The sequence below is a fragment of the Gopherus flavomarginatus genome, chromosome 18 (assembly GCF_025201925.1).
Source record: "Gopherus flavomarginatus isolate rGopFla2 chromosome 18, rGopFla2.mat.asm, whole genome shotgun sequence".
Taxonomy (NCBI): domain Eukaryota; kingdom Metazoa; phylum Chordata; order Testudines; family Testudinidae; genus Gopherus; species Gopherus flavomarginatus.
The window spans coordinates 6,275,693-6,301,763 of NC_066634.1; the positions used below are offsets into that span (position 1 = coordinate 6,275,693).

The 26,071-nt window shown below is 52.1% G+C and overlaps 2 protein-coding genes across 2 annotated transcripts; both read right to left on the bottom strand.

Moving 5' to 3' along the window:
• Nucleotides 1-403: 403 nt before the first annotated feature.
• On the bottom strand, nt 404-6,669 carry LOC127036581 (olfactory receptor 13H1-like). Its single transcript, XM_050927616.1, has 2 exons — nt 6,588-6,669; nt 404-1,358 (listed from the first exon to the last, which is right to left on the bottom strand). The coding sequence occupies exon 2, from the start codon at nt 1,334-1,336 to the stop codon at nt 404-406; it is 933 nt and encodes a 310-aa protein (XP_050783573.1). The 5' UTR covers nt 1,337-1,358; nt 6,588-6,669.
• An 8,651-nt stretch (nt 6,670-15,320) lies between these two features.
• LOC127036592 (immunoglobulin superfamily member 1-like) lies at nt 15,321-21,973 on the bottom strand. Its single transcript, XM_050927634.1, has 7 exons — nt 21,840-21,973; nt 21,614-21,649; nt 21,049-21,324; nt 20,046-20,336; nt 18,923-18,988; nt 17,360-17,469; nt 15,321-16,082 (listed from the first exon to the last, which is right to left on the bottom strand). The coding sequence occupies exons 1-6, from the start codon at nt 21,868-21,870 to the stop codon at nt 17,360-17,362; spliced, it is 810 nt and encodes a 269-aa protein (XP_050783591.1). The 5' UTR covers nt 21,871-21,973; the 3' UTR covers nt 15,321-16,082.
• Between the last annotated feature and the right edge of the window lie 4,098 nt (nt 21,974-26,071).

Consider the following 26,071-nt stretch of genomic DNA (forward strand, 5'->3'; position numbering starts at 1 on the left):
GAAATATATTTCAGCCCACAGAAAATTATTTCCCCATGATTAACAGTAGTGCTCAGGGGAAGACAGGTTAGTGTCAGACATAACATTTTGACACTTCTGCACCAAAAGATTCCCTGTTCTAAGGAAAAAAATTAATATTTTGACTTTTTATTTCCATCTTCCTTCATTCTACTCACTTAAAATTTACTACAGAAAGAGATGCGAGGTGAAACTTAAACAAATAAAATCTGCCTCAGTCTGGGAAATTGGAATCCTTCCTTCACCATCCAACATGGTTTAGGTCAGGAATCAGGTTCCTCTACAACTTTCTATCCTGTGCTTCTCTACATTGTTAAGTCAGGAGGCACATGAAGAAGGCTGTGAAGCACACATGGGAGAAAGGAATCAAAGCTCTCGGAAGCTCTCAGCAATTCATTTTCTCTCCTGCCAACTTCCTCAGGGCCTCCTTCACATCCTTGTTTCTCAGGCTGTAGATCAGAGGGTTTAGAACCGGAGTGACTGCTCCGTACAAGAGGGAAATGTACTTGTCCTGATCTGTGGAAGATTTGGACTGAGGCCTCAGATACACAAAGATGGCTGCCCCGTAAAACAAGGCCACCACGGTGATGTGGGAGGCACAAGTGGAGAAGGCCTTGGTCCTGCCCTGGGTGGAGTGGATCCTCAGCACAGCCACAATGATGTGGACATAGGCCACGAGGATGAAGGAAAAGGGCACCAGCAGGACCAGGACGCTGGTGCTGATCATCACGATTTGGTTGCTGCGGGTGTCCGAACAGGCCAACTTCAGCATGGACTGGAGCTCACAAGCAAAGTGGTTGATGATGTTGGACCCGCAAAAACGAGGTTGCTTGGCCAGGAAATCAGACAGGCACAGGAGGAAACTGCCACTCCATGACATGGCTGCCAGTTGGAGGCAGACCCTGTTGCTCATGACAAGGGAATAGCGCAGTGGCTTACAGATGGCCACCCAGCGGTCATAAGCCATCACAGCCAGCAGAAGGCACTCAGTTATCCCCAAGAAGCGTGAGATGTACATCTGAGCCAAGCACCTGCCCAGGGAGATGGAGGGTCTCTTGGAGAGGCAATGGACCATCAACTGAGGGGCATTGCTGGTGATATAGCAGATATCTAAGAAGGACAAGTTACTGAGGAAAAAGTACATGGGGGTGTGGAGTCGGAGGTCCACTCTGGTGAGCAGGATCAGGAGAGTGTTTCCGACCAGGGTCAGTAGGTAGATTGCAAAAAGGAAGCCAAAGAGGGTGAACTTCACATGAGGGCCACCAGAAATTCCTGCCAGGATGAATTCAGCCACCACAGAGTCATTGTCTCCTTCCATGGTACCACAGTCCAGGGCTCAACTGCCAAGAGACAGCAGGAATGGTTACTACATTGAGGGCTAACAACAGGAGAGACATCATGCCATGGAAAGTCAGCAAAGCCAGGCATTATGTGCAAATGGACGGTTTTCTACAATAGTCTACACAATGCTGTGCACAATACCGAAATGTATCGAGTACAGTTGTTTGTATTGCACTAGGACCTGACATAAAACTACTGAAGATAGTTAAGTCCCAAGCAGACAGCGAAGAGCTACAAAAGGATCTCTCAAAACTGGGTGATGAGGCAACAAAATGGCAGATGAAATTCAGTGTTGATAAATGCAAAGCAATGCACATTGGAAAACATAATCCCAACTATATATATAAAATGATGAGGTCTAAATTAGCTGTTACCACTCAAGAAAGAACGAAGAGTAATGGTCTCAAGTTGCAGTGGGGGAGATTTAGGTTGGATATTAGGAAAAACTTTTGCACTAGAAGGGTGGTGAAGCACTGGAATGGGTTACCTAGGGAGGTGGTGGAATCTCCTTCCTCAGAGGTTTTTAAGGTCAGGCTGGGATGATTTAATTGGGGATTGGTCCTGCTTTGAGCAGAGGGTTGGACTAGATGACCTCCTGAGGTCCCTTCCAACCCTGATATTCTATTATTCTATGTTTCTTTGATTTTAGAGTCATTGTGGATAGTTCTCTGAAAACATCCACTCAATGTGCAGCGGCAGTCACAAAAGTTAACAAAAGGTTGGGAATCATTAAGAAAGGGATAGATCGGGGTCAGCAACCTTTCAGAAGTGGTGTGCCGAATCTTCATTTATTCACTCTAATTTAAGGTTTTGCGTGCCAGTAATACATTTAAACGTTTTTAGAAGGTCTTTCTATAAGTCTACAATATATAACTAAACGACTGTTGTATGTAAAGTAAATAAGGTTTTAAAAACATTTAAGAAGCTTCATGTAAAATTAAATTAAAATGCAGAGCCCCCGGACTGGTGGCCAGGACCCAGGCAGTGTGAGTGCCACTGAAAATCAGCTCACGTGCCGCCTTCGGCACGAGTGCCATAGGTTGCCTTCCCATGGGATAGATAATAAGACAGAAAATTTCATATTGCCTCTGTATAAATTCATGGTACATTCACATCTTGAATACTATATGCAGATGTGGTCACCCCATCTAAAAAAAGATATATTGGAATTGGAAAAGCTTCAGAAAGGGTATGGAACAGCTGCCATAGGAGGAGAGATTAATAAGACTGGGACTTTTCAGCTTGGAAAAGAGACGACTTAGGTGAGGATGCAATAGAAGTCTATACAATCATGACTGGTGTGGAGAAAGTAAATAAGGAAGTGCAATTTACTCCTCATAACACAAGAACTAGGGGCCACCAAATGAAATGAATAGGCAGCAGGTTTAAAACAAACAAAAGGAAGTCTTTCTTCACCCAATGCACAGTCAGTCTGTGGAACTCTTTGCCAGAGTATGTTGTGAAGGCCAAGACTATAACAGGGTTCAAAAAAAGACCTAGATAGCTCCATCAATGGCTATTAGCCAGGATGGACAGGGGTGCTGTCTCTAGCCTCTGTTTGCCAGAAGCTGGGAATGAGCGACAGGGGATGGATCACTTGATGTTATCTGTTCATTTTCTCTGCGGCGCCTGGCATTGGCCACTGTTGGGAGACAGGATACTGGGCTGGATGGACCTTTGGTCTGACCCAGTCTGGCCACTGTTATGTTTTTATGAGGCTCAAACCAAAATCACTTCCCGGAGGGTGCTAAGTGCTCTGGCAATAGTCTCTTTCCCATGCAACTTACAGTGTAAATGGACAAGGGTTATTACAGCAGGAGGAAATCTTCCAGCTGGAACTTTTTTGGGTGAAATGAAACAACAGATTTCAGGAACTTGTGTTGGTGTCACCAAATTGCTGATGTCAGGTGGAGGGGGGAAGGGGAGAGAACGAAACCAAAACAACCTGAAAAAGTAAAAAAAATTTTTTTTTACAATTTCCCCAAAGTGAAACAAAATTTTCAATTTGGAATAACATTTTGGTTTGGAATTTCCTTTAATTTTATTAAAAATAACTAAAAATACATTCACGGATGCTTTGAATTGAAACTGAACATGTTGAGTTCCGCCTGAAATGCAGATTGATTTTATTTTTTGATCCACCAAAAACTTCATAACGTTTTTTTTTCAGGTTGACCCAAACCTGCATATTTTAATAAAATTGGTACTGCTAGTGACTCAAAAACAATCAGTGATTCACACAGCTGTTGCTGTTATTAGAATAGATTCTCAGTTTTACAAACATCAGTCTTACAAACAACCAACTTTACAAACTACTTTCCCTGATGCAGTTAAAAAAAAGAAATCACCGGACAAAAGTAATATTGATGAAAAATAGAGCAACGTCTTTTCACATTCTGATGCCATCACTTTGTTGGAAATTGTTTTGCAACGACTTGAAAGACAAGAAGAAAGCACCATATGGCAGTTTATACACCAGACCTGTGTAATTTTGAGAGGTTCAATTTTATGATTGTTTTAATGCTATGAACTCCTCAAACCCCGCTCAGTTAGTAAACCAAGGGGGTCTAATGTATTTTCATTTCACAGATGGACGAAAGAGGGACAGGGAGGCAAAGGGTCTTATCTAAGATCACAAAACGGGGCCTACTGCAGATCTGGAAACTGAATCCATATCTCCAGAGTATTCATTTAACAGTTTAGCCACATGCCCATTCATGCTGCCCAGCTCCTGTTTTAAAAACCGTTTGGGTCTCGCTCCCCCACATACCCTGACAATGATGCACGTGGCTTAGTGTACATGGATTAAATTAGCTCTCTGGCAACATTTTAAAAAATGTGTAAGCAACTTAGGAACTGATGTCGTGCTTTCAAAACTGACACACGTGCTTTGGACGCAATAGGCCCCAGGGTTTCTCTAAACACTGAGTTAAGCCTTGTCTACACGATGGGGTCTAAATTAGCTGTTACCACTCAAGAGGGAGATCTTGGAGTCATTGTGGAGAGTTCTCTAAAAACTTCAATTCAGTGTGCAGCAACAGTCAAAAAAGCAAACAGAAGGTTGGGAATCATTAAGAAAGCAAGAGATAATAAGACAGAAAATATCATGTTCCCTCTATATAAATCCACGGTACGCCCACACCTTGAATATTGCATACAGGTGTGGTTGCCCCATCTCAAAAAAGATACATTGGAATCGGAAAAGGTTCAGAAAAGAGCAATAAAAATGATTTGGGGTATGGAACGGCTGCCATATGAGGAGAGATCAATAAGACTGGGACTTTTCAGCTTGGAAAAGAGACGACTAAGGTGGGATATGATAGAGCTCTATAAAATCATTAATAGTGTGGAGAAGGCAATTAAAGAAGTGTTATTTACTCCTTATCATATCGCAAGAACTAAGGGTCTCCAAATGAACGAATAGGCAGCAAGTTTAAAACAAACAAAAGGAAGTCTTTCTTCATACAATGCGCCGTCAACCTATGAAACTCTTTACCAGAGGATGTGGTGAAGGCCGAGACTATAACAGGGTTGAAAAAAGAACTAGATAAGTTCATGGAAGATACGTCCATCAATGGCTATTGGCCAGGATGGGCAGGGATGGTGTCCCTACCCTCTGTTTGCCAGAAGCTGGGAATGAACGACAGGGGATGGATCACTGGATGATTCCCTGTTGTGTTCATTCCCTTTGGAGCACCTGGCATTGGCCACTGTTGGAAGACAGGATACTGGGCTGGATGGACCTTTGGTCTGATTCAATGTGGCTGCTCTTATGTTCTATATTGAAAAATGATCAACCTCGCTGCAGTGTTCAGGGCTGTGAAAAATTTTGCAGCCTGCGCTCCATAGTTAGGTTGATCTAACCTCCGTTGTAGACACAGCTACTTCGACGTAAGAATTCTTCTGTCAAGATGGTATCACCTATGGAATAGATGGGTTAACTAAATCGTCAGTAAAACTCTCTACCGTTGAGTGGAAGCATCCACACTACGGTACTGCCAGAGGGTTAATAATAATAGCAGCCACAGAGTAGATACGGCCTCAGTGCGCTGCCAGCTGGAGTGTAAATCTGCAGCCCCCAAGCTTGCTGTGCACTTACTGGCCATTCGAACCTGCCCCCACACACTAAAAGTTCCCAACTGCTGCTTCAGTATGTGAAAATACGCCAGGGAACTAATGTAAAAGATTCTAAGACTGGATGAGACCACTTTGATCATCTAGTCCAGGGGTCGGCAAACTTTCAGAAGTGCTGTGCCGAGTCTTCATTTATTCACTTGAATTTAAGGTTTTGTGTGCCAGTAATACATGTTAACGTTTTTAGAAGGTCTCTTTCTATAAGTCTATAATATAGAACTAAACGATTGTTGTCTGTAAAGTAAAGAAGGTTTTTAAAATGTTTAAGAAGCTTCATTTAAAATTAAATTAAAATGCAGAGCCCCCCGAACCTGTGGCCAGGACCTGGGCAGTGTGAGTACTAATGAAAATCAGCTCGTGTGCCGCCTTCGGCATGCGTGCCATAGGTTGCCTACCCCTGATCTAGTCTGACACTCAGTATAACACAAGCCTGAGAACTTCCCAGGTCATCCCTGCTTTAAACCCAGACCAGATCAAGCTAGGCCAGTCTTGATTTAAAAACTTCAAGTGACGGAAAATCCCCCTTGTCCCTTATTGAATTGTCCCACAGGTTAATCAGCCTCATGGTTCAATATTTGTGCCTTATTTCAAGGCTGATTTTTTCTCATTTCCGTTTCTAACCATCACATCTCTTGATGCTTTTTTCTTCTGGAAAAGCTGCTGCTGATCAGATATTTCCTCCACAGGTAGGTGAGTGTAGATCATGACTGGCCAGAAATAGAGCCTCTAAATCCATATTCTCATTGTGCAACCAGAAAAGAAATTGTAGATGGTAGCATCATTAATGGCAGCCAATGTGGTTTTAAGAAAGCCAGACCCAATCGAGCAAGCATATAATCCTGCCTTGAGTACAGGGGACTGGACTAGCCAACCTATCAAGGTCCCTTCCAGTCCTACATGATTCTACTGATGGGACCACATATCATATTTAATAAATATAATAATAATAAATGATTGTTTCTAATTAAGTGTACCAAAATGCCTTTCTGATATATGTAGGAATGAAAAAGAGAAAACCAGAACAAAAATATATACACCGGATCAAACAGGGGCAATTCTGCACATGGAGTGAAGGGAAAATCCCAGTGACTCACCTCATTCCATAGCCCCAGGATTCACAGTGGTCAGGAGATTCGCAGAAGCATGTCCCGGGAATTTGCATCCTGCAGAATCACAAAGAAGAGTCCTGAGAAAACTTGGGACGGGAAAAGATGAAAAATTTTCCGGTTTCTGGGACTGGGTGCCAGTGACAGCGAGTGTGAAATTAAGACGTCTAAGGAGCCGTTTACCTTTTCAGATGTGAAAGCCAGGCAATATTGAGGCAATTCAGGGCTGTCACTGGAAGAATGCATCCCCAATAAAGTCAGGTGCTTGGAACACCATCGGTTTGGGTGAGTTAAAGCCAGAGATGATTATTTTAAGTACCAAAAAAGATTTCTATTGCTGATCTAATTAATTCTGGCTGATCACTTTAGCAGGAGGTTTCTCCATATAATTTAGCCTCTATTCCAGACCCCATTCCTGTGTGCGAATTCCAGTGCCTTCTGCGAGTCCTAGACAAGGACCCAGGCTCCTGGGCTTGTCCAGATGGCATGCATATTGGAAATGGAAGAGCAGAGAACGACTCAATAAGGAAATGACACGGAAAGCATCCCCTGCTAGATCAGAGGAGACAGGCCTGAGACACTTTCTAACCACTATGCTTAGCAGATTCGTTCATTTTCTCAGCCTGCAGAGAATTGGGGAGTTCAGATGAACTAGAAGAAAGTTACATTTTCTCAAGATCTTTATATGCTTGACAAAGGTTCTAAGCATAGGATCTTGGGCATAATGAGACGATTCACAAATTGATTCTCCAGGGAGTTTGAATCCCAAAGAAGCAATTAGCCTGAGCCTGGTGTCAATTTTTGAGTTGAATCCGCAGATGTGCAAGGCAGAGTAAGCGGCATCCAAGCAATGGAAAATTGAACCGCTTGGTGCTGAAAGGCTGGTAACGAGTCATCTTATGCAGAGAAAGTTCATTGAGTGCACTGCAGCCATGCTGACCCCTCCACCCGCCCTGTGCCCCCACAACAATTCCAAGCCATGCTGATAAGTGCCAAAACAAGTGCAGGTCTGCCCTGCGTTGTCCTGGTCCAGTTCTGTTGCAATGTTTTCTGGGTACCTGAACCACACTTCCTAGCTCAGAAGCTAGCAGCAGTGCATTGTGGGAGATTAGAAACCACAGGAACTGCTAGAGTGGACAGGAATGGAGAGCCGTCTGGTTCATATGTTTATGGGGCAGGGATGGTCTGATTGTCCTGGGTTTGTATAGCAGTTAGCACAATGGGGCCATGACTGGGGCTTCTCGATGCTTCCATAATAAATAACATACAGCACCTTGCCCATTAAAGACCATCAGCTGTACCAGCGGTTCCCAAACTTGTTTCGCCGCTTGTGCAGGGTAAGCCTCTGGCAGGGTGGGCTGGTTTGTTTACCTGCCGCGTCCACAGGTTCGGCCAATTATGGCTCCAAGTGGCCGCGGTTTGCTGCTCCACGCCAATAGGCATTGCTGGAATCGACAAGAGATGAGGGATGTACTGGCTGCCGCTTCCAGCAGCTCCCATTGGCCTGGATCAGCGAACCGCAGCCACTGGGAGCCGCGATCGGCTGAACTTGCATACGTGGCAGGTAAACAAACCGGGTTGGCCCACCAGGGGCTTTCCCTGCACAAGCAGCAGAACAAGTTTGGGAACCACTGAGCTATACAACTGACCCATTTTGCAAAGGCAGATACACCTTATGACTCAGCAAGGCAGGCAGGGGCTGCCTCTGGACAGAACTCTAAGCCTTCCAGGCCATGTGCCGGGCAGCCTGTCTTTGGGACAAAGGAAGCACAGGCCACATGGCAAAAGATTAAAAGGTACCTTCAGCTTCTGCTGTTTGTCTTCAGTCCTGCTTCGTCCCGCGGGAGGAACCGCTCTGCAAACGAAGCTCTGAATAAAGGACTGAGTGACCTTTCCAAGCTGGGGATCTGTTCCAGAGGGACTTTCAGGCCAGCAAACTCACCAATACCACCAGGAACCTCATGGACTTTGACGTCTGTGTCTATGTGATTGCTTTACCATTTAACAGCTCTCTTCTTCTTCTTTCTTTTTTCTTGATAATAAACCTTTATTTTTAGATACTAGCGGATTGGCTGGCAGGGTGGTATGTTGGGTAAGATCCAAACCTCGGGTGACATGGCCAAGCCTTTAGGGTCAGAAGAACATTTTGTAGAGTGAGCAGAGTTTTTAAATAACTTCTCACTGTACAGGACCTAGGTGCTGATTGGGAGCCAGAGACAGGAATGTTTACCAGTTTGTTGCAGTTTTGCAGGGAAAAGGATAGCTCAGTGGTTTGAGCATTGGCCTGCTAGATCCAGGGTTGTGAGTTCAGTCCCTGAGAGAACCACACAGGGATTTGGGATTGGCTCTGCTTTGAGCAAGGGGTTGGACTAGTTGCTCTCCTGAGGTCCCTTCCAACCTTGATATTCTATGAAAGGGGACTGTAGGGCTCCCTGATAACCAGGGTGGGGGATCAGATGCACAGTTTGTGACTGGAGGGGATATTTAACATCAGCATTATCCCCCTGTCTTGGGAGGATCTGCTCTGCCCTGACCTTGGCATTTCCAGTGACGGCTGCCCCAGGCACACTGGGTCACACAACATTTTGCTTTGTACAATTTTTTTTAAAATTTTTCTTGAGAAAATGGAACATTTTGGGTTTTCAGCCAAAATTTTTAGGTTTAATAACTATGGGGCTGAGCATTTTTGGCAAAAAAGTTTTGGTTTGCTCAAGAAATATTTAAAAAAAAAAATCTCCAGGAGAACTGACGCTTTCTGCTATCGTTTTTGTTCGGTTAAAAACCCAATTTTCCATTGAAATAAAGTTTTGGTGGGAAACATTTGACCTGTCCTGATTCCTGTCTGGAGAGGAACTGAGTTTGTAATGGAGCAAAAAATCTGTACCCATCTATCTATCTAATGGCCCCCCCACCAGCCTGGTGTTCCCGCTCCCCAACCCTGCCCCATGGGATGACACCTCTGGGCCCATCTAGCCAGTATCCTCCCCACACATCAAACCCACAGGCCCTCGCAGCCGCTGTCTTGTACGCAGCAGTTGCCAGTAGGTGCTACATCTTTGGCAGGGGCTGGAAACCCACCGTTCTCAGGCTCGTAGCACCGGGCACGGCCAGATTGTGTGTGGTCAAGTAACACCCGGCTCCTCTCCAGCGCTTTATACCTGCAGATCTCACAGTGCTTCACAGAGGGGGGCAGGGCATCAGCCCCATTTTACAGAGGGGGAAACTGAGGCAAAGAGAGGGGCACAGAGAGTCAGCCAAGGTCCCTCAGAAAATCACGGTCATACCAGGAATGGCAGCCAGGTCTCCTGATTCCCGGCCCCAGTGCTCTCCCCGTTAGGCCACCCGGCCACCCAGGGGATGTCAGCCTGAGCCAGTGCCTTGGAGGGTTGGTGGGCTAGTGGCTACAGCAGAGGATGGAGATCCACTAGAGAATGGGGTTTAGAACAGCAGGGCTGGGAGCCAGGACTCCTGGGTTCTCTCCCCAGCTCTGGGAGGGGAGTGGGGTCTAGTGGTTAGACTGGTGGGAGGGGCTGGAAGTCAGAGGTGCTGGAGGCTCCTCAGACACAGTGAGAAAAAGCCCCTGGCCTAAAGCCAAGCCGACTGTCTAACCAGCCAGCAGCTGCAGGAAGGATGATTATCCCCCAATCGTACAAGGGGAAATGGAGGCACAGACAGGATAAGTGACACCTGAGGGCCCCTTGGGGGCTTCAATTCCCCCCTCCCTTGTCCCCAAATCTCCAGTGGCTGGGAACCCCCCACTGACTCCGTCCCTGCTCCCCGGATGGGCTTCCTCTCTGCTGGGCCCAGGACTTAGGGCAGAGCCTGGCTCTGAGGGTCCCAATGGGTCCGAGCCCTGCTGAATGTCCAGCTGGCTGTGGGGCTGGGAGTGGGGACGCTGAGCCGGTCCCCTCACCTGCTACCACCAGCTGCATGGGGTCGCTGGGCTTCGACCAGTCAGGGGTTTGTGATGTGGTGTGATATTGGCAGGTGTAACTCCCTCCATCGCCCCATCCCACACTGGTGATGGGAAATTCAGCCTCATTCCCAGAAGGGTCCCGCGTCTTTATATGGGCTCCAGTTTTACTCAGAACATACCTCCTGCCTGGCTGCCCACCCACACACTGGAAGGTGACGTTTCCCCCCTGGCTCAGTCTCCCCCCTGGGGCTCACAGACAGGGATGGTTTGGGAAACTTTCTCTCTGGATTAAGAAAGAACCAGGTCAGTGGGGCAGGTGCCAGCCCTGCCCTATTGGTGTCTGTCTGTGAATCCTGCCCCCACCCAGCCCCTGGGTGTCCAGAGACCACCCCGTCATCACAGTCCCTGCGAATCACACAGCAGGGTGAGCAAGGCATTTCCGACCTGTCGCCTCTGCGAACCACACCCATCAGAATCTGATCTCAGCCCCCTGGGTCAATCTGGAGTCACCCCTGACTGCACTGGAGGCAGGGACAGGTTCCGATCTCAGCCCCGCTAGGTAAATTCAGGGGAATGGATTAGAGTTTGTGGGGGGGAAGGCTCAGGGTTCAGCTCCTCTTTTCCCCTCCCCGGTCCTTAGCACTAAAGTTTCCCTAGCCCCAGAGATACTCACGTCCCAACACCCTGCTCTGCCCGGCCAGCCAGCAGCCTGGAAAGGAGATGGGTCATTAGGGACCAGATCCCAGAGCACTTGGATCCTACACTCTGGTCTCAGATCCCCCCCAATGGACACATGCCCTAGCTATTTCCGATACTCACTGAGGAAGAGGATGAGGGCAGATTCCGTAATGGGGCAGTGAGGGGCCCCTCAACCAGCTTGACCGAGCCGCACATAAGGAACTTATCTGGTGGCTCCAGCTACAGGAAGTCGACAATATCTCCTCTCTTCCTGCATCCATCACACCTTGTTTCTAATCTGCTGGCGAAATCTAGTGCAGTTAAAGTAAGCAGAGGTCTTTGCAAAACCGAGGAAACCCTGAGACTGTCAGTTTGGCCAATCATCATGCAGGTTGCACCTGGTCTGTGTCATTTTTGCGAGGTCACCCTCAAATGTACCCTGCAGCCTTCTGGAGGGTCCAGCGGGCTGGGAGCCAGGAGATCACATGCCTCATCTTCAATCTTTGACTGACCACTATTTCCATGAAATTTCTGCCTCCTTTTTTCTCTCAGTTCAAGTGGCGGGTGACCCACGTAGGTAAAATTAACACATGCTCATGCAATTAAAGGATGGTGTCATAATGCATGTGCATGAGAGGGCAGAGTTAAGGTTTGTCAGGAAACTGTAACTGTGGCATTTCCTGGTGCTGGAGGGTTTGACTCTGAAACCTGCCTGCCAACCTGCCCATGTGTGACATCACCCACACAGCCTCCCTCCCCACAGTCCATCCTCCCTCACAGCCTATCCCTTGCCTCGTTTCCCCTCTAATGCTTCTCCGCCCTCAGTTAAGATGGCCGCCATATCCCAGAGCCCCTGGTGGGCTTGATGTCAGGCTGCCCTTGGGAAAATGGCGCCTACCTGGGCTGCAGGGGGGTGGGGGCTGTGGGGAGTAGGGGAATATGTGGGGGGTGAGACAACAAAAGTGGGGTGAACATTAGGGGGCTAGGGGGACAATGGTCCCCCCCTCATGAGTGTTTCAGAGTGTATCTGCCTGTCATGGTACAATTCCCCACTCTGAATCTTAGCGTCCAAAAGATGGGGGACCAGCATGAATTCCTCTAAGCTCAATTACCAGCTTAGAACCTGTAGCGCTGCCACCAACCAGGAATTCCAGTGCCTGGTACACTCTGGTCCCCCCAAAACCTTGCCCGGGGACCCCCAAGACCCAGACCCTCTGGATCTTAACACAAGGAAAGTAAACCCTTTCCCTCACCATGGCCTCTCCCAGCCTTCCCCTCCCTGGGTTACCCTGGAAGATCACTGTGATTCAAACTCCTTGAATCTTGAAACAGAGAGGAAAATGCACCTTTCCCCTCCTTCTCTCTTCCCCTCCTAGATTCTCCCTGAGAGAGAAAGTAATCCTAACACAGAGAGAAATTAGCCTTTCTCTCCCGCTTCCCTCCTTTCTCCCCACCAATTCCCTGGTGAATCCAGACCCCGTCCCCTGGGGTCTCACCAGAATAAAAAAACAATCAGGTTCTTAAACAAGAAAAGCTTTTAATTAAAGAAAGAAAAAACAGTAAAAATTATCTTTGTAAATTTAAAAAAATGGAATAGGTACAGGGTCTTTCAGCTATAGACACTGGGAACACCCTCCCAGCCTAAGTATACAGGTACAAATTAAAATCCTTTCAGCAAAATACACATTTGAACTCCTTCCAACCAAATACACATTTGCAAATAAAGAAAACAACCATAAGCCTAACTCGCCTGATCTACCTAGTACTCACTATTCTCAACTTAAAAAAGCCTGTATTGGAGAGAAACCTGGTTGCACATCTGGTCCCTCTGAGCCCCCAGAGTGAACAACAACCAAAAACTAGCAGCACACACAAAAACTTCCCTCCCTCAAGATTTGAAAGTATCCTGTCCCCTGATTGGTCCTCTGGTCAGGTGCCAGCCAGGCTCACTGTTTTTGTTAACCCCTTCCAGGCAAAGAGATATGAAGCACTTCTGTTCTATTAACTCTTACTTATCTGTTTATGACACTGCCCCATAGCCATGGGGGGCCGTCACCTGCCCCTCGCTCCCCTCCCAGCTGGCCAGAGGTGCCCCAGTTCAGCCAGAGTTTTGGCAGGAAAACAATCCCCTCCATCTGCCCACCCTGACTGTGTGAGAGGGGAGCCCTTCCCCCACCCTTGCCCATCCCCATCCAACCTCTGCCCCGCCAACCCCATCCCATTTCCTTTCCTTTCTGCCCCGTCCCATGTCCCCTCAAACTTCTGTCCCCCACTCCCAGCACTGACCTCGGCCCATCTCCCCGCCTGCCCCATCCCCACTCCAACCCCTATCCCCATTTCCTCAACCCCCTGTCCTGCCCTGCTGTGACCTCCCTGACCATAGCGTGTCTCCCCTCCAACGCCCGTCATGTCTCCCCTCTGACACTCACCCACCCAACCCCTATCCCCATTTCCCCTTAACTCCCTGTCCTGCCCTGCTGTGACCTCCCCAACCATAGCATGTCTCCCCTCCAACACCCATCATGTCTCCCCTCTAACACCCACCAACCCACCCCCTTTCTGTGTCCCCTCAAATTCCTGCCCCCCACTCCCTCCCTGACCTCAGCCGGTCTCCCCTCTAATCCTCCCCGCCCCCTGCCATCGGCCTGTTCCCCAAACTCCCCCATCCTGGCTGCTCTTTGCAGAGGGTCTCAGGCCCAGAGGGCTCAGGGGGGTGGGAAACTCTCTCCTTCTCCAGCGTTACACAGATTGGGGTATGGGGCTCGTTTTCAACCGAGCCCCTGGTTCTACTCGGTTCCTGGGCAAACCTCCAGCAGCAGCCACTCACAGGCAAAGCTTTCGAGTTAACCCCACAGCCAAGGAATCAAACCTGGCCTGTCTATTGAAACGGGGGCTGAGCGACCGTGGCCAAGAGCCAGAGTCAGCCCGGCTCCAAGTCTCGCTCCTTCAGGAGTCACCGGAGCAGAGTCGCTTGTGGGGGGAAGAACCGGTTCATTTCACTCTTCGGTCGGACGGGCAGGGCGGCCGCTGACCCTGCTCCTAGTGTAAGCGGGGGAAGGGTCCTGCTATTGTAGGGAACTTTCCTGGCTTATACCTGCCCCGGTGGGATTGGCTAGAGAAAGGATCTGAGTCCTCCCTCCCACTCCCTTTACCCAGAGGCCTGCCTGACCCCGAGGGCTCCCCTTCCTCCCTTCCGTGCAGCAGAGTCCTCGTAACCCTGGCAAGGCTGGGCCCCGGATCCCTGGGGGCTCAACCCCCAGTCTTTTCGTGGTCACTTAGGGCAGGTCACTTTCCTGACCCACTGATCATTACATAGAGTTCAGAGCACATACAATTTATTACACAGCAACTCATAAAAAATAAGTAAAAATGGGGAAGGTTAAAGGAAACTAATCACCCCTCCCTGCGGTCACGGGGACACCACGAACAGCCGCCTCTGCACGGGAAAGGAAATTCACAGTTTGTTCCTCACACCTCCCAGTCCTCCTGCCCAGGCCCTGGCCGCACTGCAGTGATCCCACAGGGTTACAGTCTGTACCTGAAGATAGCACCCTGGAGCCTCCATATTCACCACTGTGACGGAATTATGATGCATTGGGTACAAATTATTCCTTGTGAGACATCATTTTAAGAGTCTTGATCTGTTCAACATGAATATCCTGTTGGATTGTAGGTGGTATCCTGGTATGGGAAGTTACGAAGCATTGCTGTGGCACTACTGAAATGTGTTGTGAGGTTGGGAGACACCCACAGCCAACCTCTCAACTGCAACAAAGGACCAGCCAGCCAGTGTCAATGGCTCATCCACACCCATCGAGGAGAGAATCCACTATCCCAGCGACTGTGTACAATGGAGATTGCTGGACGAATGGGGACTGCCGGATTCCTGGATCACAGCAAAGCTCTTTCCAGCAAGCTGGCAGAAAATATAACAGAAGCGAAGTGACATCATCCCTCAGCTTCTCTTCCCCACAGCTGGAGGAACATCTGGAAGACAAAGACTTGGAACTGGGGAAGGGTGGTCCCAGGCTAGTCCAGTCTGTGTACTGAGGATCTGTAACCGGCTTGTACCATCTGTCAAGGGGTGATGCTGCCTGATTCAAATCCTGTTTTTTTTGTAGAACTCAGACTGCGAATATATTTTTATTTCTTAAGTATCCAACACCGATCTCTATGCTCACAATTTATAATTCCTTAAAATCTCTCCTTTGGGAGTTAATAAATTAGTTTTATATTTGACCTAAAACAGTGTGTTTTGGTTGATGTGCTTGGGAAATCTTAGCTCAGTTCCTTTCTCTGGTACTGCGAGAGGGCCCAGAAATGCACTAAATGTCAGTGAGGGGCCAACGCTCCCCTTACGTTAGCGAATGGAGAGACGGGAGGTGGGGGAGAGACAGGACCGAAACGGGGGTGAAATCGGGCTTCTGGGGATCGTGTCGGGCGCTGGACGTGGGTTAGTGACAAGTGGCTGCATGGCGACCCCGACCCCAGCTGCTCAGACTCTAGATGGTGACAATCTGGGCTGGGCTGACCTCACATTGGGTCTGTTCCTCTTAGGCAGGGCAGGTGGGATGGTGCCATGCACCCGACTGCAGCATCCGATGGAAAGCCAGGAGCGTGAGCTTGGAGAGGAGGAAACACACAGCAGGGAGGAAAACAGCACAACCAGGGAAGGGGAAAGGATCTCCAGAGCCTTTGGGACGCTGCTAATCAGCTATCCGCGCTGAGGGCTGGGGGCTGCAGGGCATGGCAACAGGACGACTTCCAGCTCGCAGAGGGGAAAACAAAGGTCCTTAAACAAGAGCCAGGCCAGCCGGCTCCAACCTCGCAGGGAGAGAGTCCTTTAGACGCGTCGAGCGGGCTGCAGCGTTGAGGGGTCTGGGGATGAGCTGGGGGAAGATGATGAGACAAGCTGAGCCTGGATGCAAGGTGGGACGGAAGAGGAGAGAGAGATATGAGTCTCATGGTGCAGGGCAGCCCGGGGGGGTGTGTGTGTGCAAGTGGGGCAATTTGCCCCAGGCCCCACAAGGGCCCCCACGAGAGTTTTTTGGGGCCCCTGGAGCAGGGTCCTTCACTCACTCCAGGGGCCCCGGAAAACTCTCGCGGGGTCCGGGACCCCGGAGATTCTTTCACTCTGGGTCTTCGGCGGCAATTTGGCGATGGGGAGTCCTTCTGCTTTGGGACCCGCTGCTGAAGTGCCCCGAAGACCCGTGGTGGGGGTCCTTCCGCCCTGGGACCCGCCGCTGAAGTGCTGGGTCTTCGGCGGCAATTCAGCGGCGAGGGGCCCCTGCCGCCGAAGACCCCAGGCCCCCTGAATCCTCTGGGAGGCCCTGCCATGGTGGGGTTTTTACCAATGTCTCTTTTTAACAAACCCATCAAGGGGGAACGTGGGTGGCATAGTCCTGCCCCCTCATTATTTTGCCCCCCAGTTAGTCCCAAAGTCCCTCCTGCCAATTTGGGGCTATTAACTCCTGGTTCCACCTTCTGTTTTCCCCCAGCGCGATGTCGGCAGTCCTGGGACTGTAGCCAGCGGGGTTTTTGGGTCAGACCAACCCAGCTGGTTCTCTTAGCGGGTTACAACGTTCAGCATCATCCCCAATTTCCCCTGGTTCTCGGGGCCTTGGCACAGCTGGGGAACTTGCCAATGGGTTTTACGTGTGAGCTCACAGCCGGGCCGCTTCGCAGACTCAGCAGCCACAATAGTGCAAACAACCCTCAGGCAGCTCAGGCTGGGGGGTTGAGCCAATGCCTTCTCCAGCGTGGCTGTGTCAGAGCACGTCCTGGAGGCTATGGGTATGGAGGTGCTGCCCACAAGCCATTGCCCCTAGGGTGCCCCATGTCCCCATGGCTCCAGCCGCCTTGTAGGCCCCGGAGATCTCCCCGAGGGCACCCTGTGGCACAGGCTCCCCATCCTGCTGCCATTAGCCATCTCCGCCACCCCCACATGAAGGCCCTGGCACTGCTCCTCCCCAGCCCCACACAGAGCCGGGTCCATCCAAATCCCTGGGGGCCACTCAGCAGGGCCGGCTCAGCACTGGTCCTTCTGGCTCTGTCCTGACAATGCGGCGTCACATTGCTTGGGGTGATGGTGACACTACTGCCCTTGCCCCATGCTGGGGCAGCCAGGCTGGAGTGGGGGGAATCATGTGTGTGGGGGTCACCTCACCTAGCATCTGCCCCATCTCCATCCTGGGGCAGCCTCAGCCAGGATCAGCGCCAGAGCCAGCAGGACCCCGCTCGCCAGGGCCAGACGGACGATGTTGCCCTGAGTGTAATCTGGGGGTGACAAAGGCGGAGGGGTCATCAGCAGCTGATCTCAGGGGGTGGGGCCAGGGGTCACTATTCAGTCAGATGAACAGAGATCCCCCACCCCCTTTCTGCTCCCCACGGCAGAAAACCATCACAGCCCCATATGCCCATCCACTCCCTCTATCTAATCTATTTGCACCCACCCCGCTCTCTCCTGGGGCACCATAACAGGGCGGGTGGGAGGGGGCAGAGAGGAGCTAGTGGAGGGGGGTCTTGGTGGGAGGCAGCGACACAGAAAGGGGTCTTTGGGGAAGAGATGATAGGGGAGCAGGATTTTAGGGAAACGGGTGACATGAGGGCTGGGCCTCAGGACCGGTGCGACGCTGGAGGGTGGGGCCATGGTTCAGGGACTTGTGCCCCCCCCACCTCGACACACACACTTTTGGGTCACTTCTGCTGCTCCTGCCTGTGTCTATCCATCTATCTCCCGATCCCACACACAGACACCCCTCTATATCCACCCATCCACAGCAACTGGAGACTGCTGTAGGTGGACCTGGCTCTGACCCAGGCTGACTGGTCCCAGGCTCCTCCAGTGTCTGTCTGTCTGTCTAAGGCATTTCCAGCCTTCCTCCCCCTCCATCCCCAGTACCATGGCACTAGCCAGGCCCGGCCATACCAGCTCTGGCCAATGGGCCCATCAACCTGGTATCCCGCCTCCCATGCTGGCCGCCCCTGGCTGCTTTGCAGGGAGCTCCAGGGTACCCCCCATGACCACTGACAGCCCCAGCTGCCCCCAGATAGAGTCACCAACTGTATAATCATCAAAATGGAAACACCCTTGTGCTGGGAGATCATTGGGAGAACCACGCCCCTCTGAAGCAATCAGCCGTGGTAGACGTAATGGTGCTGTCATCGCAACAGCCACTGTTAGGTTCCAGAGTCAACAATGTGTCACTCTGAATGGGTGGGTTCAGGTGTGAACTGATAGGTTCCAGGGTTAATGCCCTTGCTGGGCAGCACCCCTGCAGAGGGGAAGCCCTGCTTCTGAACCATTCCCCCAGCCTGTCTGCAGTCGCAGCCAGACAGACCGGATACATGGGACCATGATCCCCGGCTCTTCGTCGCCATTCTCCCAGGGGGATACGCACTGAGCTGTGCCCCACATGTGTGGCTTTGTGGTGCCAGGGGGCAGCATAGCATCCCAGTCTGTGGGGCCTAAGGGGTGGGGCTGTGCATTGAAAGGAAGCTTTTCCAGGCCTTGCCCCCACCAAGCCAATCTGGCAGCTGTCCAGTGACCACCCCCCAGCATATGAAATGAGCCAGAGGGGTCTCAGCGCAGATGGGACATTTGCTATGGGGATCTGCCCCTGTCCCACACAGCTAGCACTTTGTGGCTTCCCACAGTGGTGGCTCCTTGGGCAGCACAAACCTGTTTCTAGGGGTGCTGATGGCGATCTCCTGCCCCTAGTCCTGGTACCTGGCCCCACGCTGACTGGGCAGGTGGGAGCCGGCGCCGTTCCTGGCTGAGTTGGGTCAGGTCCCCCTGTGGGGATAGAAACTGCGACTGTCAGGAGCAGAGGCAGGGGTGCTGAGAAAGCTGGAGCCTTGGTGTCTGCGGTTAGTTATATGGGGAAACTCTCCTCCCGCCAACCGGCAATGGGGGCTTTTCCCTGGGCTGATGGAGAGGACGGGACCCAGGGATTCAGGCTGGTGCCTGATGTATTACTGGCAAACGAAACCTTAAATTAGAGTGAATAAATAAAGACTCGGCACAGCACTTCTGAAAGGTTGCCTACCCCCTGGTCCAGACAATGGAGACTGCTCGACCCACCGTTAGCAAAAGACCTTCCCAGTAAGCTGGAAGAAGCTATAAAGAGGGGAAGTGACAACATCCGTTGGCCTCACTCCCCCCACAACTCAACACCTGGAAACACGTCTGGAGGACAAAGACTTTGAACTGGGGAGGGTGGTCCTGGCCAGAAGGCAGTTCCAGTCTGTGTACTGAAGATCTGTGATCTCTATGTGCCAGCTACCAGGGGGAGATGCTGCTTGATTCAAATCCTGGTGAGTTTGTAGAATTCAGATTGTTCATTTATTTTTGTTTCTTAAGTAACTGACTCTGATCTCTAGCTAGTTATAATCACTTCAACTCCATCTCTCTGGAGTTAATAAATCTGTTTTATATTTGACCTCAAACAGTGTGTTTCTGTTGAAGTGCCTGGGAAATCTCAGCTCAGGTTGCAAAGGCTGGTGTGTGTCCTCTCCCCACCGAGGGAGGGCCGGACTGGGTAATGAACAGACACTGGTCAGGCTTCTGACCAGTGCAGGATGGTACCAGGCTGGGGATCAGGGAGGGACTTGGCTGGCGCGTCCCTATTAATGGTCTGTGAGAGGCTGGGAGATTGTTCATGTCACTCCGGTGGGTGTGTCCCTGGCTGCGGATGGCTGGGTAAGTGCAGGACCTGCCAGAGTTTGTAGCTTGACATCAGCATCACAGTTGCGAGGGAAACCCCAGGTTGGTGGGACAGAGAGTCCAGCGGTTTCACAGACCCACCCCGGGAACCCTGTCACAGCACAGAGATACTGAGCTGGCTCCTCACCTGCTACCATCAGCTCCACGGAGTCGCTGGGATGCGACCAGACGGGCGGGTCCGATTCGATGCCATATTGGCAGCTGTAGCTCCCTGTGTCTCTCCAGCTCACGTTGTCGATGGTAAACTCAGCCACACCCTCAGCAATCTCTGCCCAGCGCCGTACGTCTGGGTTTCCAAGTTTATACATGAGGACCGTCGTGTTCTGGCATCGACACTCACACCGAATGATCACAGTTTCCCCCAGGGCGACTTCCCCGCGGGGGTTCAGGGAGATGGAGGGTTTAGGGTAGCTGAGCTCTGCCGTGAGAAGGAGACAGGCCGTGAGACAGACCCTGGCACAGTCACTGCACTCGTCCTCACTGCACGATCCCAGACACGAGGCGCCTGGGAGAAAAGCAGCCAGAGGATCCTCTCCAAGATCCCAGAGCTTTCCGGGAGCTATGACCAATACTGCCTGAGGACCTAAATCCAGAGGGGAGAGGGATAGCTCAGTGGTTTGAGCATTGGCCTGCTAAACCCAAGGTTGTGAATTCAATCCTTGAGGGGGCCATTTAGGGAACTGGGGTAAAAATCTGGGGATTGGTCCTGCTTTGAGCAGGGGTTGGACTAGATGACCTCCTGAGGTCCCTTCCAACCCTGATATTCTATGATTCACCCTCTGTACCTGTCTATCCACTTAACAATCCCCAACCCGAGCCAGGATGCCTGGGTTCTATCTCTGGCACTGGGAAGGGAGTGGTATTTAGTGGTTAGAGCTGGGGGGCTGGGAGTCAGAAGTGCTGGGAGCTGCACAGGCATAGTGAGGGGAAAAATCGCCAACCCTGACTCTCTAACCAGACACAAGGTGCAGGGAGGATGATTCATACAAGAGGAAATGGAGACACAGGCAAGTAAGTGACACCACAAGGATCTCTGGGGGCAGGAATTCTCCCCCACCCCCAGTGTCAGTCCTGAATCTACAGCAGCTGGGAACCCCCAGCCCTCTGTCCCTAATCCCTGGGACCCTCACCTGCTACAACTATCCGTACATAATCACGGGGATCTGTGGGCGGCTCCGATCTGGAGTGAGATCTACAGCTGTAGAACCCTCCGTCTCCACGTCTGGCACTGGGGATAGTGAATTCATCCCTGGCCCCAGCATCCAGCTCCTTGATTTGGATTCCATCTTTATAAAGAAATAACTTCCTGGCCTCACACTGACACTGACAGCGGATGGTGACGGTTGCCCCCAGGACGATCACCCCGCTGGGGCTGACAGAGATGGAGGGTCTTGGCGCAGGAAGCTCTGCATTCACACACAAACAGGAGTGAGATGGGGAGACAGAAACCCCTCCGTGTGTGTCTGTAACCTGCCCTTAACGCCCAGCCCCAGGGACAGCACCAGGGTAACATACACCTCAGTGCATCTACAGGGAACCTGTGAGCCAGGTTCTGATCTCAGCCCCTGGGGGTCAATCTCGACTGAGTTTTGGGGGAAGGTTCCAGGTTCAGCTGTTCTTTTCCTCTCTACCTTCTGCTGCCTCCTCCACCTCCCCCATTGTTAATACTTAGCCTTGAGCAGCACAGATACTCACTTCCGGACACCTCGCTCCACAGGGTCAGCCAGCAGCCTGGGGAGGAGACGGCTTGTTAGCAACTGGATCCTACACTCTGGCCTCAAATCCCCACCATGGGCTCATGCCCTGGTTTCAGATCCCCCCTTGGGCACATGCCCTGGTCTCATGTCCCTCCTTGGGCACATGCCCTGGTCTCAGACCCCACCCCCCATGGGCACACGCCTTGGCTGTCTGCAATACTTACCGAGGAAGAGGATGGTGAGAGCAGATACCATGATGGGGCAGTGAGGGACTCCACAGCACTGCCACCAACACCCCGGTGACCAGCTCCACCGAGCCCCAAATAAGGAACTCAGCTGCTGGCTGCAGCTAGAGGAAGTTGACATGTCTTGTCTCTTCCTGCGTCCATCACACCTTGTCTTTAATCTGCAGGCGAAATCTAACGCAACCAAGGTAAGCAGCAGGCCCTGCAAAACTGAGGAAACCCGGAGACCGTCAGCCTGGCCAATCATCGTGCAGCTCACAGCTTGTTTGTGTCAGTGTGGGGAGCAGGAGCAGGTCACCCTCAATGTACCCTGCAGCCTTGGGGAAGGTGCACGGGGCTAGGAGCCAGGAGACCACAGAGTCTTGTCTTCAATCTTCACCTGATCACAATTTCCATGCTGATTCCACCCTCCAATCCTGTCCTTTCTTACATTCTGGAATTAAACCTCACTGGTGACCAATATAGGTAAAATTAATATGTGATCATGCAATTAAAGGATGGTGTCGTAATGCATGTGCACGAGGGGGCAGAGTTAAGGTTCAGGAAACTGTAACTGTGGCATTTCCCAGTGCTGGAGGATTTGACTCTGTAGCCTTCCCTCTCATCCTCCAAAGCTGCCCACGTGTGACATGAGCCGTGGCACCGTGTGAGGAGCAGGCGCGATAGGGAGCACCTGGGTTTGCTGCTTCTTGCACCCTAACTGAGCAGTGAGGGTAGCTTTACACTGTGACTCCTGGTTCCAAGGGTCTTTTCTCAGTGTGTGAATTAAATAAACCAGGTTCAAAGGAAAACTGGAGCATGAGAAATTTCATCCCATGACCCCAGCTGGGAGAGACCCAGGGACCTTCCAATGTCCCCGCAGAGACCCTGCCATCGGGCTGGAGGAGACACTGTCAGTGGTTATGTGGCCAGGCCCTTAGAGAGGGAGGTGACACGGATTTTGTTTATCCGCTATTGCCTAGTGGGCAGGAGGAAGCTGGGGGTCAGGAAGGTTTAACTCTGTTCTGGGTTCTGGCAGGGGAGTGGGGATTAGTGGTTAGAGCTGGGGGTGGCACTGGGGCCAGGACTCCTGGTGTCACCTTCACGGTGTTGCCCCCCTGGTGCTCACACTCAGCACTGGGCTGGGCCAGGGCTGCATTAAAGGTGCATCAGCTGCCCGGCCGATGGGTCCCAGTGAGCCTTCTTCAATCAGCCCCTTCGTCCCAGGGCCCCGACCCCCCTGCTCACCAGCCCCCTGGGAGCCTTCACCCCCGGCCCCAGAGCAGGAGGCAGATAGGCAGCAGATTCATTGTGAAGCAGGATCGTTCCCCCGACACACGGCCTGACCTCCCCACCCGGCCCAACCCCCCCAACCCAGCCTGACCCCCCAAGTCTCCCAGCTTAGCCTGTGTCACACACACCCTTTCCTCCCCACATTGTGCCCCCTGGCCCATGTCCCCTCACAGACCACTGGCCCCTTCTCCCCCCACACCCACCAGCATCTCCGACCTGTCCCCCCTCAGCCCACCTCTAGCCATGGCCACCATCTCCCATTGCTCCCCGAGGGCAGGGACCCCAGCTGCCCTCAGTTAACATGGGCACCCCGTCACCCCCTGCAGCCCTCGCAGGGCAGCTATGCTGCCCCCTGGCTAAGATGGTCGACGCTTCAGCCTGGGGGTGGGGAACAATCCTGCCCCCTGGACTGTCTATAGGGGCAGGGAGGGGTGGTTGTGGTTGGGGGCATTATGGGGCACTGAATGTGGGGAAGGAGGGATGCGGGGGAAGGACTGAGGGGACAGAAAAATGGGGGACCCTGAGGTTGAGGGGGCTGGAGCTGGGAGCAATGAAAGGGGAGGCTGCTGGGGATAGAAATTGGAGCCCAGAGGGAACCTGGGGGCACCGGCTCCCCTCTTGCTCCTCACTCCCCCCAAAATCTTGCCCCCTAGCTCTGACCTTCTGAGGAGGGGAGCCTGGCTGCTCTCCAACTCCATCCTGGCCCCTCTCCCCTCAGCCCTTCTCCTGAAACCTCCCGACCTATTTCCCCCAAGCTCTCAGCTCCCCGCATCCGGTTTCCCCCAAACATCCGCCATGGGGGGGCCCAGAAGCACCAGGGGCTAAATCCCTCTGCGCCCTGTTGTGTTCATGGAGACGCAATAAAGGGCCCAAGGTGTGAATATGCCCCAGCCCCTGCCCCACACTGAATAGGGTTAAACATGGGCCAGGGATGGGGTCCAGAACCCTCAGCCTCTTCAGCCCCATGGCAAACCCCTCACTGACCCCTGGGCCCGGCTGCAACAGACACAGCAGAGCAGGAATCAGGGGAGCCGTGGCAGGCGCCGCGTGAAACTAGGGGTTTGTTCCAGAGCGGCTCTAACATTTTTGCCACCCCAAGCGAAAAAAAAAGAGCACTGCCCTCCCCTCGCGAGTGCCGCCCGACCCCTCCCCGAGCGTCACTTTGCCCTAGTCCCCGCCCCCCAGCACCGTGTCGCGACACCCAAGTCCCTGCCCCCCCACACCGCGTCGCACAGCCAAAGTCCCCGCTCCCCCCCCAGCGCCGCCCAAGTCCCCGCTCCCTCAAGCGCCGCCCGAGTCCCCGCCCCGCCCAGTGCCACGTCGGACCGCCCAAGTCCCTGCTCCCCCTCCAGTGCCGCCCAAGTCCCTGCCCCCCCAGCACTGCGTTGCGCTGCCCAAGTCCCGGCTCCCCCCACAGTGCCGCCCGGCTGAACCAAAAAAACCAAAAACAAAGCCTGAGCACCAACCCGTCCCAAGGTGCCGCCCCAAGCACATGCTTGGTAGGCTGGTGCCTGGAGCCGGCCCTGGTTTGTTCCAGTCCCAGCCCTGTTCACTGGAACGAGTCTCTAGCCAGAAAATCCCCCAGGTTTGGGTGTCTCCTTGCTGGCCCCAGAGACGCTAGCGACTGTCCTCGGGGGGCAGAGGAGGCAATGGAGCTGCGCTGGAGCCAGCGTTGCCACGGCTGCTGTTAAAGTCCAACCCCGTTTCCTCCTGGGCTGGGGGTTCAGCCCAGGGGAGGGGCATTGGCATCGGGGTCCCTCTCTCTGGCCGCTCTGCTCAGGCCGTCTCTGTGGAGCAGGGTCCAGACAGCCCGGGGGCCCAGGATATGGGAAGTGGCAGCCACGACTGTGAAGGCAATTTCCTTCCCCCCAAGTCCAGAGAAAGGGCCCATGAACTTCATGGCAGGCGACACCTGGGTGGGAGTCCTGGCTGATCAGCTCTGAATTGATGGTGATGTCGGGCTGGGCAAGGGGCAGGCTGACTTGCTGTAAAAGCAGGAGCTAGGCAGGGTTTGGTGGGTGAAGGTCTCCAGGTCTAGAGAGGGAAGGGGGGAAATCAAGGAGAACAGATGCCCTGGGTGCTGGCCCCAAGGGAAGGGCCACAGAGGAGGGCAGAGAAGGACCCTGATGGAGCGATAGCAGCCCAGGTTTGGGATGGGACAAAGGTTGGCTGGTGGTTGTGGGCTGGACCCTGGAGTGGCAGGCGAGCCAGGGTTCCCCTACCAGCCACGGGGACAGTGGCACAGAGCAGGTAGAGGAGCAGGATTCTGCCTGGACCAGTTACCCAGTGGGAGTTTGATACCCCAGATGAGAAGGACCAGAGCGACTAGCCAGAGATGAAGCCCCAGAGATGGGGCATCCTGCTTGATGCAAAGGGAGTAGCCAGGCTTTAGACAGGTAAGAGACCAAAGGAGGGGGCATCGGACAGGATATGAGCTTATCCCCAGACATAGCTGCAAGGAGGCACCCTGGTGGTGAGTATAACACACCTAAGCCCCCTCGTTCTCAATTTAAACCGATTTTTATGGAAAAAAATCCCGGGTTTTACAAAAATTCGGTTTATTCCAATTTTCACCCTTGTTTTGTATCATTCAACTATATAAAAAGTAACTGGTTTTATTTGGAAAATAAGATCCCCATTGCCTGAGAGATCTGTCCTATGCTAAGACATTAGTCTGTGTGCATATGCAGAGCTGCCGGTTGAAGTAAGGCTATAGATTAGCCGATATACCCAATAACCAAACAGGTGCGCACGCAAGCTCTGAAGCGCGTTCGCATCTGAACATACCGATTAATCTCACACGCCCACCATGGACATATTTCAAGCTGCTAGCAGAGAACGGGTTAAAAATCTGACACACTAAAATAGGAAGAAAATGACAATCTGCCTCAGAACACGTTTCAGGACACAAGGCATCGAAGTTATAGGCTAACAGTTCT